The sequence below is a fragment of the Canis aureus genome, chromosome 3 (genome assembly GCF_053574225.1).
Source record: "Canis aureus isolate CA01 chromosome 3, VMU_Caureus_v.1.0, whole genome shotgun sequence".
Lineage (NCBI taxonomy): Eukaryota > Metazoa > Chordata > Mammalia > Carnivora > Canidae > Canis > Canis aureus.
The window spans coordinates 86,762,350-86,779,257 of record NC_135613.1 but is presented as its reverse complement, the minus strand read 5'-3'; the positions used below and the strand labels follow the sequence as shown (position 1 = coordinate 86,779,257).

The window sequence follows — 16,908 nt, the reverse complement described above, 5'->3', positions numbered from 1 at the left end:
CAGCATTCAATTTTACCCACCTAAGTGTAGTGGGTTAAACAAGGTGGTTCTAAGTGAAGAGAAACACATCTTTAGGAGTCATTTGATAAGATCTGGTAAAATGTTAGCAGTATACTGTCCAGATATTGTGAAATTGAATGAACTTAATACTGAGTTACAAAGCCCTTTGCAAGTCAGGTATTTTTCAATTCATTGCTTTGAAAGAAATTGAAGGAAGAGCTAATTGAATTGTCCGCTGTGAGATCATTAAAATAATTTTTGAAGGTGTATTACTATGTGATGGTTGGCACATATCTTGGAAGGGGTTCAAAGAATTGAGTGGCACTGCTCTACAAGATATGTGAACTAGATTCCTCTCAAACAAAAATAGGAATTGAATTAATCCTGAGCTCTCTCTCTCATTCTAGCAGTAATGATATTTATTCAAGGTATAATTTTTAAAATTCTTATCTACCTCACTATATTTCCAAAAAAGTTTATATTTTATGTTTAATTATACTTAAAAAAACATGGACAATATATTTATGTTGTTTTATCAATATTATCCTTGTAATGATAACTCATTCTAAAGGAAGATAGTATTACTCAGAGTTTTATGATCACAGAACATAAAAGTAATCTCAACTTCAATCTTTCTCTATATTTGCAAATAAATATGATAGCTGATCAATAAAAGATTTTTAAGCGTGAAATATTACATCAAGATAAAATCCTGCAGAGGACATATATTTGAAACACAAGTTCAAGTTTTAAAAAGGAACAACGCACATTTTATGACTAATAAAAAAGAGCTTGTCCATGAATTTTGAAACTAGATAATCAAGTTACTATTGCATTTAAATTTTGTTGAATAACTTTGGCAGTTTAAGTTTAGAATGTGAATATTCTCCTCAGGGCAACAATGCATCATTTTAACTTAAATTTTAAAAATTACATCAACTTAAAAATAGGCAAGAGGTTACATAATTGACCAAAATAAAAAAGCAAGAATATTTGTTTGCACTATGTCACCTGGGTTTGTGTGGTTCTAGGGACTAGAAGGTGACTCCCTTTGCTCTGTCCCAATTTACCATCTACTTCCAGGCTTGCCAGTTCCTGGCATTGCACAATTAGAACTTCATTTTAGGAGTTATTCAAACAGGGATTTGGTGTTTATGAAAACACAGCTGTCATAAAGAAAGATTGCACACTAACCCTTATCAGTCATTTGCAATTGAGAGTGAATGAATGTGTTTATCTTTTTTTTTTTCTCTCCCCTAATAAATGCTTTTTGAAGTGTAGAGTGGGCTTTCTGGTCTTCATAAGGGAAATGGAAAGTTGCTATTGAAGGAAAAAAACTGCACAGAGAGTGAAGCTAGGGTTCCGGGATATGGAGGAAACAGCATGACTTCAATTATTTTATGTTTTTTATCACCATGATACACCCGTAAAGGTGGCAATCACTCCATGACACTTGAATTATCAGGATCTAATGGTAAATGCAGCTGGCCCCCCAAAACTACTGGTGTTCAGAGAAGTCTGTGCTCAACTTCCAAAAACCTGCTTCTAGGAATATCAGAATAGAAGTCTATTTCAGGTAAATAAATCAACACAGCCTTTATATATGTGAATATGTAAGGAGTGAGATGTGGAAGAAATAACCAGAGTATTACCAAATTAAGGACCTCATTTGTTCACATGTTTAAACATGCTTATTTCATTTTTGTAGTCTGACAAACAGCAAATAAAGAAAATTTACAAGAGAGACATTTCTTTCCTGATGTCCTTTGAAAGCATCTAATTATCAGCCCAACCCAAGGTTGCCAGGACCTGTACCTAAGAAGACTTGTGTGATTGGAAGCTAGTATTATTTCCGTGTGCCCTAGAGAGAGTACTTTGCTAGGCTGAGCACTTTCCCCTTTCAACAGGAGCTGTCATTTTAGTGCTCCAGGATTGTTCTGCTCCCATGACCGTTCAGGCTGGGTCAGGCTGGCCACTTTGCTAAGGGGAAGATAGCAGGTCCAAATGTGCGTGATCTCTCCTCCATTGCCAGCATCTTTTGTGTTCTCATCTCCTGAGCTTTGTCAGAAGGATTTCTGATTTTGGTCAAAATGGGATCGGATTTGATGAAATATGGCAATGTATTTTTCTGTTTTCTCATGTGGAGATGCTGGATTTGTGTTCCTTGTGCCCAGAAGGTGGGCCTCATTTCTCTTGCTCAGGAGAGAAATCAATGCAGGTATAATTGCACCTTCTTATTTGCCCAGATACTGCAACTCAGGTTCATACTGGAGTGGTAAGTGGTGGGCATATCTGGGGCCATTCAACTACATCTTTCTTTACAATCCACATTTATAGGTGATTATCTTCTTTCTATTTTCTTGAATTTTGAAAAGATTTTATTTATTCATGAGAGATGGAGAGAGAGAGAGAGGGAGCCTGATGCACGATTCGATCCCAGGACCCTGGATCATGACCTGAGGGGAAGGCAGATGCTTAACCAATTGAGCCACCCAGGTCCCAGGTCCCCCTCTTAATTTTTTTTAAGAGCAAGAGAGAGTATGTGAGCAGCTGGGATGGGCCAAGGAGGGTAGAGAGAGAGAGAGAGAGAGAGAGCAAATCTTAAGCAAGCTCCATGCCCAGCATGGAGCCCAACTCGGGGCCCCATCTTACAACCCTGAAATCATGACCTGAGCTGTAACCAAGAGTCAGATGCTTAACCTACTGAGCCACCCAGGTGCCCCCCTCTTCTATTTTTTCCCACAGATTATAAGATCCTGATCTACATATGCAAATTTTCTTTCTGACCAACAGGCATATTTATTTCTGCATTAAACTTGAGAGATTGCAAGTCATACACACCAAAAAACAAATTCCACCTGCCTTCATAGTTTCCACTTGTAGGGAAGAGTAGATGTAGGGTTTGAGGGGGCAGAGGTCAGCTCTTGACCAAGATGATGACCAAGGTCATATCAGCCACATTGTTCTCTTGGGGGGTAGGGGGGAGGGAGGTTGGCCATAAAGGGAAGAACTGGGCCTGACCATTTTCTTCTCCCTTCTGCTGACATCTTCAGAGGTAGCCATGACTCCCTCAAAAATTGAATTTTTAAGGTGAATTTTTAAGGTGAATTTTATCAATCTGTGTTATAAATTGTAATTTGCAGTCTTTGGGTAGCTTAGGGGTACAAGGAGATTATCAATAGCAGGGAGGGCTGGCCGAAAATATGTTCACCTAACAAGTTAGGTATTTGCTTTGTGGATTATCTGTGACCTATTTGAAATACTGATCCATTTTCTCGCCCCTATGCCCCTGGGCCACTTCTCCCACAAGGTGGTAAATGTGCTCAAGAAATATAAACTAATTTTCATATAAGCCTGGGGGAAAAATAAGATGGAAAACAAATATACAGCAAAGATATTCATATAATATGCTCCTAAATCAAATAGAAATGATTTTGTATCATTGGTTCTTCAGGATGATTCAGGCCACTGTTACCCTATATTTAGGAAGTTTCATCAATTATTGATTGTTTCCTTTTAGCACTGGGTTATGTTGTTTCATTTAGTCCTTAAAATACAGCAACCACATTTATAATGCAGTCTCTCAACCCTCTCTTCCTCCCTCCCCCACCTGCCTTCCTCAATGTTTCCCTCTCCCTTTTCCTCCTCCCTTTCCCCACATCTTCCTTCTCCTCCCCCGCCCCCCTCACTCACAGGTGTACCATAGATGATCGAGTCACCCGTGTGGCCTGGCTAAACCGCAGCACCATCCTCTATGCTGGGAATGACAAGTGGTCCATAGACCCTCGTGTGATCATCCTGGTCAACACACCGACCCAGTACAGCATCATGATCCAGAACGTGGATGTGTATGATGAGGGCCCGTACACCTGCTCCGTGCAGACAGACAACCACCCTAAAACTTCCCGGGTTCACCTCATAGTGCAAGGTGAGTCACAGCTGGATTTGGGGGTTAGTGGTCCTGCCAGTGATGGAAGGGACACATAATCTCAGTCTCTGCTTCTACTTGTGTATGAAAACATGAAAAGCATTTTCCTCTGTTGAACGTCAAGATTGAGTTTTATGTTCTGGATTCTTTCCCATCTGCTGGGTTCTTGACTAAATACCGAATATCTTCAGTTTCTCAATTTTATCTGTGGTCCTTCTGTTCTTATTAATAAGTTGTTTGGCATGCACTGGTTGAACTTCGTTAAGTTACTTAGTACCCTAGAGTTGGGCAAGAAATATTTAAAAATAGGGATAGTACTATTCTCAGCGCCTTTTAATTACCTTTCATAGGATTATTTCATAATAAGAAGTTAATAACCTTGATGTGAAGTTATGTGACCAATGACTGGTTTTGGCATGGTTGTTGGGTGTGCGTGTTCCAGAACGGGTTTTGGGTGCTGCACTCAAGCCCTCCCTGGCATGGGGACTGGATCTGTGCATCACTTTAGTCTCACAGGGAAGCCAAGATTAATTAAGAGGGATATTAGTTAAAATGCTATCTCCAGGTCTGTGTCAGAAATACATCTATATAATTTTTTTAAAGGGAAGTGTTCCTTAACATCCTCCCTTATTCTCCCTTTAAAAATCTGTGTCAGTATGTCCAAGCGTTTTATTCAATAGTTTTTCAGTAGAATTTCACAATGTAGCATACAAATAAGGCTGAAGAAATGTCAGATTCCCAGATACCAACTATTAAATATTAAGAATTAAAAATGCATTCCAAAAAATGCAGTCAAATAGCAGCTATGAGAATTTGGAATGAGGCAGCAATACAAATGAACTTATTTTAAACTGCCCCCAACTGACATCACCATTCCCCCATCGCTAGGTAGGCAGTTTCTGTCAATTAAATGCTAAGGAGAGTACTTCTCATCCCCCAGTGGCATAGCCTTCCTCCATTAAAGGAGAGGCTGGGGTGGACCCTGCTCAGAGTCTTCTGTATTGACCTGTTGGAGTCATACACAGAGCTCTCAGAAGGAGTCCCTGGGTACGATTGTGTTGTTAATAAGCGCCTCTTACCAGATCCCATCTGCAGTAGATTCAGTAATTATTTTTTTTTCAGCGTGTGAAATGTGTATGGTGTCTTGGTTGAGCTACTGTGGATGCCCTCATGCTCTACTAAAAAATACAGTTTTGCTCATTTCAGTTGGCTTCATAGAGAGTTTGAGTGGAGGTTGGTATCTTTTCACACTTCAGTCACTTGTCTAACTCAGGGTAGCCATCCCTTTCTTTTCACTAGAACAGCTCTTTGGTAGCATGGCAGCCAGTCTCCAGTCCTGTGGGCCATTTGTTACAGCAGGAGCATGGGCTGGACCAGAGATCAGTCTGCTGCAGCTCTGTCCCCCGGCAGGTCCTGGTGCTGCCATATTGCTTGAAGCCCAATCTCAGTTCAGCCTTCAAGCCCTACTCTCGTCCCTGGGTGCTTTCAGTCGCCCACATCAGCCTGCACACGACAGATGCCTGTACACTCTGCTGTTTCCATTCTCCGTACATGCCCCACCCAGGGTACGGCCTGGTGATGAACACTGCTTTGGAGCTATAAGACGGCCTGCCATCTGGAGATAAAGACAACTGTCATGTCTGATGCTTCTTCTCAGAGGCTGGTGGAGGCACTTGGTGAGATCAGTTATCTGAGATGAGCTGGAATGTCTGTTGAAAGTTCCTGGGGGTGCAGAAAACAAGGGAGTGTGAGTTCTCACTACCCCGCCTGCCACCTGGGCTTGGCTCCAGAAGAGCTGAAATTCTCAGCATTGGAAGTGACGCCTCCGTGGCACCTTCGTGGCCTTGACAGCAAAGTTATCTTCAAATTCAGGAAATGCAGCACTGAAATAAAAAAGAACTGTCAGGCACTGTACAGAAACAGACTCAAACAGAACAAGGCTATCACTTTTCAGGAAATAAGACAGATTGTGTAAGCATGTCAAAGTCAATACAGGCCATAAAGGGCTAGTGATGCAGAGCTTCAGGGATAATGTGCTTCATAAGGCCTTTGGAGCAATTCCTTGGGCTGGATATGGAAGCCAGTGGTGTCTCCCCATGGGTCTCATAGGTTTGGGTTGGAAGGAGTCTGAGAACAGGCAAGAGAAGAACAGTGGAGTGACTTCAATTTCAGAGGTCAGTTCCTCACAGTCTCCACATTTCAGGCCAAGTGACTTGGTGGCCTGTGAAATCCAACGCAGAAGATGAGGGAGGGCGGAGGTGGAAGGAGATGACCTTCCCCTGGAACACTTAGCAGGTGAATCTTTCTGTTTACTGAGAGGTAAAAGGAAGGCGCTCAGGGAGCTGCATCCTCTCCTGTCTTGATTAGCAATGGGGCAACATGTTCTTTCTTTGGAGACCAGTTGAATTTCTAGTAGGTGGAAGCAGAGACCCCACTGCTCAATTAGAAAGAAGTCTAGGAGTCCTCCTTCTTCCCAGCACCTATCAGCTTTTGTCCAGTCTATAGATTAATTTTTCAGACTTAGTGTTACTTCAGGTTAGATAAAGATAATGAAAGTTTCCTAATCCTCTTAAAGAAGATTTATCTGACTGAGTAGAAAGCTTTTGGAATACAATAAGGCATGTATAAAACTGAGGCCTAATCTTGCCTTTAATTTCAAACTGCTGATGGGTATTGATTTTGCAATGAGAAAAACTGAAAAATTTCCGAGCTGCAACTTGTCTGTTTAGAGAGAGGGGGTGGGGAGGGAAAAAGGTGTTTATTTATCTCGCGTCCATTTGAGAATGTTAGAGTCTCATCACCTCTGCTAACCAAGTGCCATTAGCAGGAGAACAATCCCGCAGGGTTCTGGCTTTGTCGCTCCCTGCTGCTGCAATGTCAGGATCTCAGAGATGCTCCGTCACTAACTTCAGAGCCTGTCCTTTGCTGTTTTATAAAGTGGTCTTTGCCACATATCTGATGGGATTAATTTCCAAGTCTTCTTCGAGAGAAGAAGCTATGTTTGTTAAAAAAAAAAAAAAAAATTATCACTGATACCCAGGACACATCTTGGCCACTGAGAGGATAATTTTAAAGCACCATGTGAGTTTGTGTGATAATGTGACCTAGACTGTGTACCTAGATATTAAAAAAATCCAGAGCAAGAGGGAAGTGTTTTTGTGGAGTCAGATTAGCCAGGTAGGAAAATCACCCTGGCAGCCCTGTACGGGATAGGGTGAAGTGGACAGAAGCTGGAGTGACAGGGAGTAGGTTACTGCCATCACTCCAATGCTGGGACATGCGTGGGCTGTGGGTCTACCTGTGGAAATGGAGGAGGTTCCTCCAGGAGATACTGTCCAAAGGAGATTGGGAAGATCAATATTAACGTCTTGAAAGAGGAAGAATTAAAAGGGTATCACCTACATTTTTGAGATTGGGGAAATGTTGAAGGCCTGGCTAGTAATCGTGGATTTGGGATCCTGCGCCACTAGGACTGGAAAGCACTAGTTTTGCTACGTCTAGGGATGAGGAGAGCACAGACGTTACACAGGTGCTGTAGGACTCAGGTGTAACCACAGAAGAGGCATATTTGAGATTCATCATGAGTCTACTAGTGGGAAGATAGGTAAGATTTCTGAGATTAGCTATTCCTACAGAACAGTGGGAACCATAATTTATTTATATCTGTCTCCAGCACACAGCGCGCTGTGTAAGGCATACCTGACATTCAGCAAATGTCTGTAAAATGAATGGAAGAACAGACTGATGCAGCAAATGAAATGGCTTGTGAAGGCAGTGACCATAAAGGCCCTTCAAGCTCCTATCTGGGGGTGGAGAGTGAGTCAGACACTGTCCACATGACTCGGAGTGGACAGTAATTGGGAACAGTTCCCTGGAGGGATGAGGGTCTTCAGTGTGATAAGCTAAGAGATACACCAGGGATAACATGCATTTATTTAGCACTCTCCAGCACCGGTCACAATCTTTGTCTCACTTGACCCTTCCAACAAGCCCTGGGAGGCTGCAGTGCAGTGACTGTTCTCTTCATTTTGCAAATTAGATAACTACAGCTCACGGAGACTAAGCGAGCGGCCAGGGTCCCCTGTGAGTACGGAGCAGGGCTGGGGCTTGAACCATGGCCTTAGGACTCCGAGATCAGTGCCTCTCCAGCCTACTCCAGCACCTCTCCTGCCGACCATGTCTGAGGCTAGTTCTCTAATTTAGATCCCAGGGAAATGTTCACTTATCCTTTCTTCTCCCCACCACGTTTTTTCCCTGCTACTGATATTGCATGGTAGCAGCAGAAATCGAGGACAAAGCTCAAGAAGAAAATTAGCAGGGGGGTGGGATGCCAAGGCTACAATAAATGGGTGTGGAGAGGCTGAGAGAGGCAAAGAAGAAGATAATTAATTTACTAGTAGCTCATCCCTCCGGGGAGCTACGTTTTAAATGTTACCTCTTTATCCTATGTAAGTACTGAAAACTCTGGCCCTCTGAGAATCCCGTATCTAATTGTGATTCTAATTGTCATGGAGTTCCGAGCACGCTAAAACCCCATGGATTTGCTCCTCTCCTCCTGGGGCCGTGGTGGTTGTCCTTGTCCAGGAAGGATGGTCGAGAAGACAGGCTAGCTCTTTGCTCCTTGGACGTTGGCATTCTCTATCTGCTCTCTTGGCTAGCTCGCCAATCTGGTTGCTACCAGGTATTTCTTTTCATAGAATGAACTCCCCTTGCTCAGCCAAATCATATGCAAAAAGCTGGAAATGGTGAATTATGTGAATCTTTCATAGCTGAGGCTCCACAGCAAGCTCGTGCAATTTCTGTATCTGCAAAAGACTTTGAGTCTTTGAGCCTGGAGTCAGTTCAGGTGAGGCTGTTTGGTTCCCAATACTGAGGTTAGGAGGTGGAGAAGTCAGATCTGCCAGCCGGTCCAGTCCTAGGTTCTGCTGAGCGCCAGCCAACTTCTGCACTGGGTGCATTAAGCGGACACCTTGGCTCAGTTGATCCTCACGTCAACTCTACAAAGTCTACATCAGATTCACATTTTAAAAATAAGGAACCTGAGGGGGCCCCTGTGTGGCTCAGCAGTTGAGCATCTGCCTTTGACTCAGGTCTTGATCCTGGGGTCCTGGGATCGAGTCCAGCATCCGGCTCCCCGCAGGGATCCTGTTTCTCCCTCTGCCTGTGTCTCTGCCTCTCTCTCTCTGTGTGTCTCATGAATAAATAAACAAAATATTTTTTAAAAATAAAAATAAGGAAGCTGAGACTTAGATAGATTAAAACTTTGCCCAGAGATGATGGCACTACTGAATGCTTTAAGTTCCCTTCACTGGACTTGTCTCTGGAAAACAGCTATCACAATACCGTGAAAGCACTTGCATTATTTCTTTTCATTATTCTTCACAAAAGTCCTGGGAGACAGAACAGAAAGTCACCACATTCTGGGGCACTTGGGTGGCTCAGTCGATTGAGCATCCAACTCTTGATTTTGGCTCAGGTCATGATCTCAGGGTTGTGAGATCAAGCCCCAGGGTCCTGGTTCCTCAGGCTCCACACTCACTAGGGAGTCTGCCTGAGATTCTCTCTCCTCCTTCTGACCCTCCCCCTATGCATTCTCTCTCTCTCTCTCTCTCTCTCCCTCAAATAAATAAATCTTGAAAAAAAAAAAAAGAAAAAGAAAGAAAGAAAATCACCACATTCTAAGAAAAGAAATTGAGATTCAAAGTTGAAAGCATTTGTCCAAGTTACACCAGCCAGGAGGTGGCAAAGCACCACTTACAGCCAGGTGTTGTGATTCCAGGTCTGGAATGTTCCTACACCAGACTGCTAACCCCTAGCTAAGCAAAAGGACAGGTAAATGTTACTATTTGTGAGAAAAATACCTAAAATTCTGAGGGGCTGCTAAGAAGAGCGTCTACCAAGGAGCCTGTTGCTGACGATGGTGAGGCTTGCGGGCCGGGCAGCAGGTGTGGGCAGGGCCTTAGGGGGCGTTTCTAGCAGGCAGGGGAGGCAGGCCCACCCACAGGCCACAGTTTGGCCAAAGCCAACCTATTTTCAGATCTTCCTTTGTAACTAACCTCTTTTTTTCCGCTATTTTCTCCTCTTCTCCCAAATATTACAGTCATTTAAATTAACATGTGTAATTTTGGGACTAAAGAAAAGCAGGCAGTCAACCTGAAATAAATTTAATTTATTCAGCCTCTATTTTAAATTATAATCACGCTTGTTCCTCACAGAGGCAGAGTGGAAAAGTGGAAAAGAACAAGACTGGGCATCCAGAAGCTCACTCCCCAGCCCAAGTTCAGCTCCTGACATCCAGGCCTGTTTTTGTAGGCTATTTCCTTCCTGGCTTCTTGCCCTGAGGTGAAGAACAAAATGCAATGTACTTGATTTTATTTAGGTGCACATATGCATACCTTGATCTTATATATTATTGAAGTGTATATATATTTGCGTTTGAAAATAAGATTCTGAGAAAAGGTCTATAAACTGCAACTTCTATGCATATGTGCAAATAGAGCACACAGGCCAAAGGGGCAAGGGTACAAAATAAGCATCACGCCTTCTCTGGGCTTCATTTTGTTGGTTTTAAAGCAGAAGAGCTGAAGAAATAGTAAGGGAGTCCTTCCCAGTAATTACATTTTATGCCTTATTAATGTCCTTTCTCTGGAGGATTTTCATATAGCCAGGCATCTCTCCACTCCCCGACTTTTCCTCCTTCACCCACGGATGGGGGAACCAGAGGGTTTGCTCTTAACTCTCTCTCTCTCTCACTCGTATTTTCTTCAGAGCCCCTAAGACTTGAGGTCCTTTTGCTAATGTCGTTTTCAGTAGTGACTCTGAGCATGGCTCACCTGCGTTAGCAGTGGCCGCCTTTTCCGTTAGAGAGAGGGGGGAGGTCAAAGACCCCTGTCCTTGCCTGTTCCGCTCTGCCATCTGTAGCCTCCATGACCCCTATTAAATGGCGTCAAATACACTAACATTCCTAACTCAGGCATTGGGTAAACTGAGGAGGCCATTGTGACATAGAGAGGATCAGGTCAAAGCTGCTGCCCTCAGAATACCCCGAGCATGCAGCAAAGGAAGGTATCTCCAGAGTCATATTGCACACGAAGGGCCTCCGCACACAGCTCCCTCCACACTGGACCCAGCCTCCAGCCTCAGGGTGGGACTGAGGCACACGCTGGCTCTCCATTGCTCCATCCTATCCCTTCCTCGGGGCGGGCCCCTCAGCTCTCACCTGAATTTGACAGCACAACTCTACTCAAGGTTGCCACGCCCCTTGTGACATCATGTGTCATTGGTGACCGCACAGTCCAGGACACATTTTGTAGAAATGAATATTTCTCCTTTGATTTTATTTTTTAAACATTTTATCCATTTATTCATGAGAGACACAGAGAGAGAGGCAGAGACACAGGCAGAGGGAGAAGCAGGCTCCCTGCGGGGAGCCCAACATGGGACTCTATCCTGGGACCCTGGGGTCAGGCTCTGAGCCAAAGGCAGACACCTAATCGCTGAGCCTCCCAGGCCTCCCTATTTCTCCTTTTATTAAGTCCCTACTTTAGTGGTTGTGAGGAGTAATATGGGGCTTTGTTCTGCTCTGCTTAGAAGCTAAAATCATCACACATGCACACAACATACCTGCACACACACAGGCACACATATGTGCACCAGGTCTCATGGCTATTTCTCCTGTGGCCTGTGGATTTCCCTCCCACTCTCCATTAGATATATAGGCTGAGCCTCCCTTTGAAGGGAATGAGGGGTATATGCTCAATTCCTCCTGCAACACTGATAATTTTTTAGTTGTAGGAGTAGGAAGAGTTGGATTTTCCAAGATGAATGAGATCCAAGCAAAATTTGACATTGGATGGATGCATTGTCAGGGCGGGAGGTGGTTTGACCGTGTCCATCTAGGGGCAGCATCTTTATCTGAGAGTCCTGGCCTCAAAGCTAGGTGAGTTTAGGGGCCCGTGGGTGGCTCAGTCAGTTAAGCATCCAAGTCTTGGTTTCGGCTCAGGTCATGATCTCAGGGTTGTGGGTTCGAGCTCTGCACTCAGTGTGGAGTCCGCTTGTCCCTCTCTCTCTGCTCCTCCTCTCCCCCAAATAAATAAATAAAATCCTTAAAAAATAAAAATAAATAAAAGTGTATGAGCTTGTTTTGAGGCAAAGGCACCCACTTCCACATGATCTAAGATGGTGCCAGTCCTGGCACCTAGTTTGGTGATAGATACAGAAGCCAGGAAGGGAAGTGGCAGGGCCTGGGGCTGTCATCTGCCTCATTTTCGATAGACTTAAATAAACGGGAACAGTCATAAATTCTGTTTCCAAAATCATCACTGATGTGAAGATGGAGGAGAAAATGAAATGCCTGTAATGTTCTACTCAATTTGCATGGTGATCTCAGCTCATTTCCTCAGAGTCTAGTCTGTCCATAGCCCAGGTGACTACAAGGAGATCTTTCCTGTTGTGAGCGGAGGAAGCAATCACATTTTAGCAGAAGGTAAATTACTCAACGTTCATAAATTCACCTGATAGAGTAAAGTTCATCATGACCCTGGGATAGTCAGGATCTTACATAAGATTTCAAACATCACCACCCACAAGATTAGTCATCGCTTAGCATCAGAGTAATCTGTGAATTCAGAACAGTGACATTTTTCTATATGTGGCATGTGTGCGTATTTGGAGAGTCTGACTTGTAGGCCGAAGCCGGCGTTGAGTCCCCGGTTAACAGGCTTACCTCAGACACACCGTCTTGGCCAAAATAACGGTGCTTTGCACTAGTTGGGCTCCTCTTGAAGGTATCAAAGAACCTTTGACCGTTTGCTCACCGGTAGTTCTCCTGTATAGGTAGAGCCGCTGAAGGGTCGTGGGAGGAAAGGAAAACAATCGCAAGGAAAGCAGCCAGGGATTTGTTTTCCAATCGCCATAAACCAGGGCTGTCCTGCACCGAGTACCTGGGATGGCAGTCGTTTTACAGACACAGTCCGTTCTGTTTCCCAGTTAGCATCCCAGGAGCATGTATTGTCCTACCTTTTTTTTTTTTTCTATTTTGTTTATTATTTATTAATTTATTTAATTTTTTAAATTGGTGTTCAATTTGCCAACATATAACGTATCACCCAGTGCTCATCCCACCTAGTGCCCCCCTCAGTGCCCATCACCTAGTCGCCCCCACCCCCCGCCCTCTTCCCCTTCTACCACCCCTAGTTCGTTTCCCAGAGTTAGGAGTCTCTCATGTTCTGTCTCCCTCTCTGATATTTCCCGCTCATTTTTTCTCCTTTCCCCTTTATTCCCTTTCACTATTTTATATATTCCCCAAATGAATGAGACCATATAATGTTTGTCCTTCTCTGATTGACTATTTCACTCAGCATAATCCCCTCCAGGTCCATCCACGTCGAAGCAACTGGTGGGTAGTTGTCGTTGCTGATGGCTGATTATCCTCCTTTTTTGACCGAGGAAGCTGGGTCTCAGAAGGGCCGAGGGAGCTGCCCCAGCTGCTGGGTGCCGGGCCGTGAGTCCGGAGGCAGAGGCTGCACTGACCGCGCATGGGCCTCCCCCCGGCTCGTCCCGGCTCTGTCGGCGGGGCAGTCTGCCTGCCTCAGTGGCTCCTCTCCCACGCACCAGCTCTCCGTGCCAGGTTGTTTCCGATGGAAGGATTTCAGTCCAGTATCTCTACCATGAGGCTCTCTCTTCCTTGAGACCTTTTTGCCTCCGTCTCTGTATCTTAGTAAGTACAGCATCCTTGTTGAAGTTAATATCAGGTTTATATCATCCTGCTAAAATGGCATTTCAGGTCCTTAATGGCTTCCAGAATTCCAGCCTCCAATCTCTGATCCTTCGAATTGGGCGTCTGTAGTTGCGTCTCTATGCCCCACGCTGCGCTTGACCTTCCTCACCCAGAAACCCATTCCTCTTCCAACTCGCCACACACCGTCCTTGTATAAAGCTCTTGTGTCAGTTTGGACCCTCCTCTCTCCTTGAGTCTCTGTCAAAGCAGATGTGTCTGCTTTGAATCGAGTTCTTCCCTTCCTCTCTGTTCCCACAGCCACCCCCTTCAAAGTACTGAATCCCACTCCCCAGGGACCTTTTAGTCACGTCCTACTTGCTACCCAGTCCTCAGTGTCTGCTCCCTTACAATGCAGTTTAATGCCATTGTCTAAACATTCCTGATGCACACCTCTGGTCATGTCTCTCCCCCCCCCCCCCCCCATAACCTTAGTGACTCCCTATTGACGATAAAGTCAAATCTCTTCGATCGTTTTTCCAAGTGCTGAGTAATTTGAAGCTAAACCTACTTTCCACTCTTGCTGTCTGTCATTCCATCTGTGTATCCTACACACATACACACATCACAGCTAGACTCGTCCTTGTAAACCCCCCACCTACAAGGCCCTGCCCTACTTTTTTTTGGTCTTTTTATGCCTTACTTTTTAATGTCTTACTTTACCCATCTATTTTGAATGTGTTTTTCTTTGGATTTCCAAATTCTGCAGACCCTTTCGAGCAACCCTGTCCCATAGAGCTCCTCCCTGCTCAACAGCCCTTTCGGTGATGATGGAAGTGTTCTGTATCTGCACCGTCCAGCATGGTAGCTGTTTGCCCCAAGTGGCTATTGAGAACTTGAGTTGTGGCTAGTGTGACTGTTGAACTCAGGTTTTAGTATGATTTAGTTATAATTAATATAATTTAAAATGACCACACAGGCTAGCAGTGATAATATAGGACAGCACAGTTTCAGATTCTAAATATCCAAAGCCAAAGGCTTTCTTTGGAATTCTAATGTCATTTTACCTACACTTTCTTAAGACAACTGAAACTTTTTCTCTTAGATTTCAGCTATTGGTGGATTTCACTCTTTTCCTCTTCTAGATTATAATTTCCTTGAAGGCAAGAGCCAGAGTTAGCTTCGTAACTTCTTTTTTTTTTTTTAATTTTTATTTATTTATGATAGTCACACAGAGAGAGAGAGAGAGAGAGAGAGAGAGAGAGAGGCAGAGACATAGGCAGAGGGAGAAGCAGGCTCCATGCACCGGGAGCCCGACGTGGGATTCAATCCCGGGTCTCCAGGATCGCGCCCTGGGCCAAAGGCAGGCGCCAAACCGCTGCGCCACCCAGGGATCCCTTCTTTTTTTTTTTTAATTTTTATTTATTTATGATAGTCTCACACAGAGAGAGACAGAGAGAGAGAGAGGCAGAGACACAGGCAGAGGGAGAAGCAGGCTCCATGCACCGGGAGCCCGACGTGGGATTCAATCCCGGGTCTCCAGGATCGCGCCCTGGGCCAAAGGCAGGCGCCAAACCGCTGCGCCACCCAGGGATCCCTTCTTTTTTTTTTTTAATTTTTATTTATTTATGATAGTCTCACACAGAGAGAGACAGAGAGAGAGAGAGGCAGAGACACAGGCAGAGGGAGAAGCAGGCTCCATGCACCGGGAGCCCGACGTGGGATTCAATCCCGGGTCTCCAGGATCGCGCCCTGGGCCAAAGGCAGGCGCCAAACCGCTGCACCACCCAGGGATCCCAGCTTCGTAACTTCTTATATGGGTGCAGCTTAGATCTGAATTGGCACGACCAATTAACAAATTTATATTGAATGTTACTAATCCATAAACATGATAGCAAAATATCCTAAGTTGGAGATTGTTGGAGACCACATCACACAAAGCAACATCCGCCTTATTTCTTACCTTTGTTTCCTGGTGCTTAGAATGGATTGCTGTCCACTGTAGGCATTGAAAACATTTCTATTGAACAGAAATGTTTCTTAGGGAAACTTTTTTTTTTTTTTTAATTTCAGAATTTAGAGATCCTGGGGAAAGATCCGATACAGCCACTTTCTTTTAGGGGCGTTGGAAATCACCTCCAAACAAGATGCCTCAGAGGGCAGCCCGGGGGAGGCAGAGCCGGAAGTGCTTGCACCCAGCCGGCTGCAATAACATGATGGGACGGGTGATGCCTTCTGATTTGCCGGCAAGCAGACATTAATGACCAGTTAGCGACTGTGTTCAGGTCAATTAATTTATATTTGTATTTTGCAAACTAAAAGTTGCCCTGTTAGATTATTGATTCTTTGTCCCTGTATTCAATTTGTTTTTAATTGCACCATTGCTGGGCCAAGCCCTCCCTCCTGGCAAGCTCTCAATAAATCTGCCACCATCTCAACAATCAACAATAAATGTGTCTCTTCATGTCATTATTAATATGTCTCTTGGATTGGTTCATTACCACGGTTAACAGTTTATAAGAGCTGAATGGCACACTGCCAGGAGGATTCCTGTTCCCAAGGGCTATTTTGTCGTGATAGGGATTGATGCTCTCACGGCTGTGTGTGTCTGAGGAAAGGGGCCTGGGATTTAATTTAATATAGCGGGAATACTGGCTACCTAATCCTCTTTTTATCATAAACAGCTTTAGAGGAAGATATTGTTGGAATAGAGATTTTACCCTCTCTTACAATTCTTCTTCTTTTCACTTCCTGTTCTCTTTTTATCTTCTTAATTCCTTCTTAATTTCTGTTCAGATAGACTGTTCCCTCTCAAAAACAATATACCGTGTACCCGGGTGATCTCCAATCCCCAAGTAAGGGAGCATGCATTCCCCAGGAGCTGGAGTTTTATGCTTGTATTACTGTAGACTGAAAGCACAGGGAAGATCCCTATATTTGGTTTGTGAATAGTGATTAACAGACATACAGAAATACTGCATTCAGAATTATCACCTTAATGGAGGTCAGTGTTAGGAAAAAAAATAAGTCTATCTTAAAATAGAGATAATCATTAATTATCATATTGTTATTGGCTCTTTTAGGTAGCAGGATTTTTCAGGAGGAAAGCACAGGTTTTAAATGAATTTAAAGGTTGGCAGGAGAGATTATCTGTGTCCCAGAAATGCCAAAGGAGAAACCTGGATGGAGCAGAGTGTGCTTTATAAACCCCTGCAGTGGCCTGAGATCTAATAACATTCCAGACGTTTGTCATTTCCAAGGCACA

At 44.1% G+C, this 16,908-nt stretch overlaps 1 protein-coding gene across 6 annotated transcripts in view; it reads left to right on the top strand.

Moving 5' to 3' along the window:
* Positions 1-16,908, top strand: part of OPCML (opioid binding protein/cell adhesion molecule like) — a 1,083,697-nt gene that overhangs the window by 799,870 nt on the left and 266,919 nt on the right. For all 6 annotated transcript variants that reach the window (XM_077894225.1, XM_077894222.1, XM_077894221.1 and 3 more), the window contains one exon: positions 3,696-3,928. In XM_077894225.1, the coding sequence (XP_077750351.1) occupies positions 3,696-3,928 (233 nt within the window). The remainder of the gene's footprint in view (positions 1-3,695; positions 3,929-16,908) is intronic.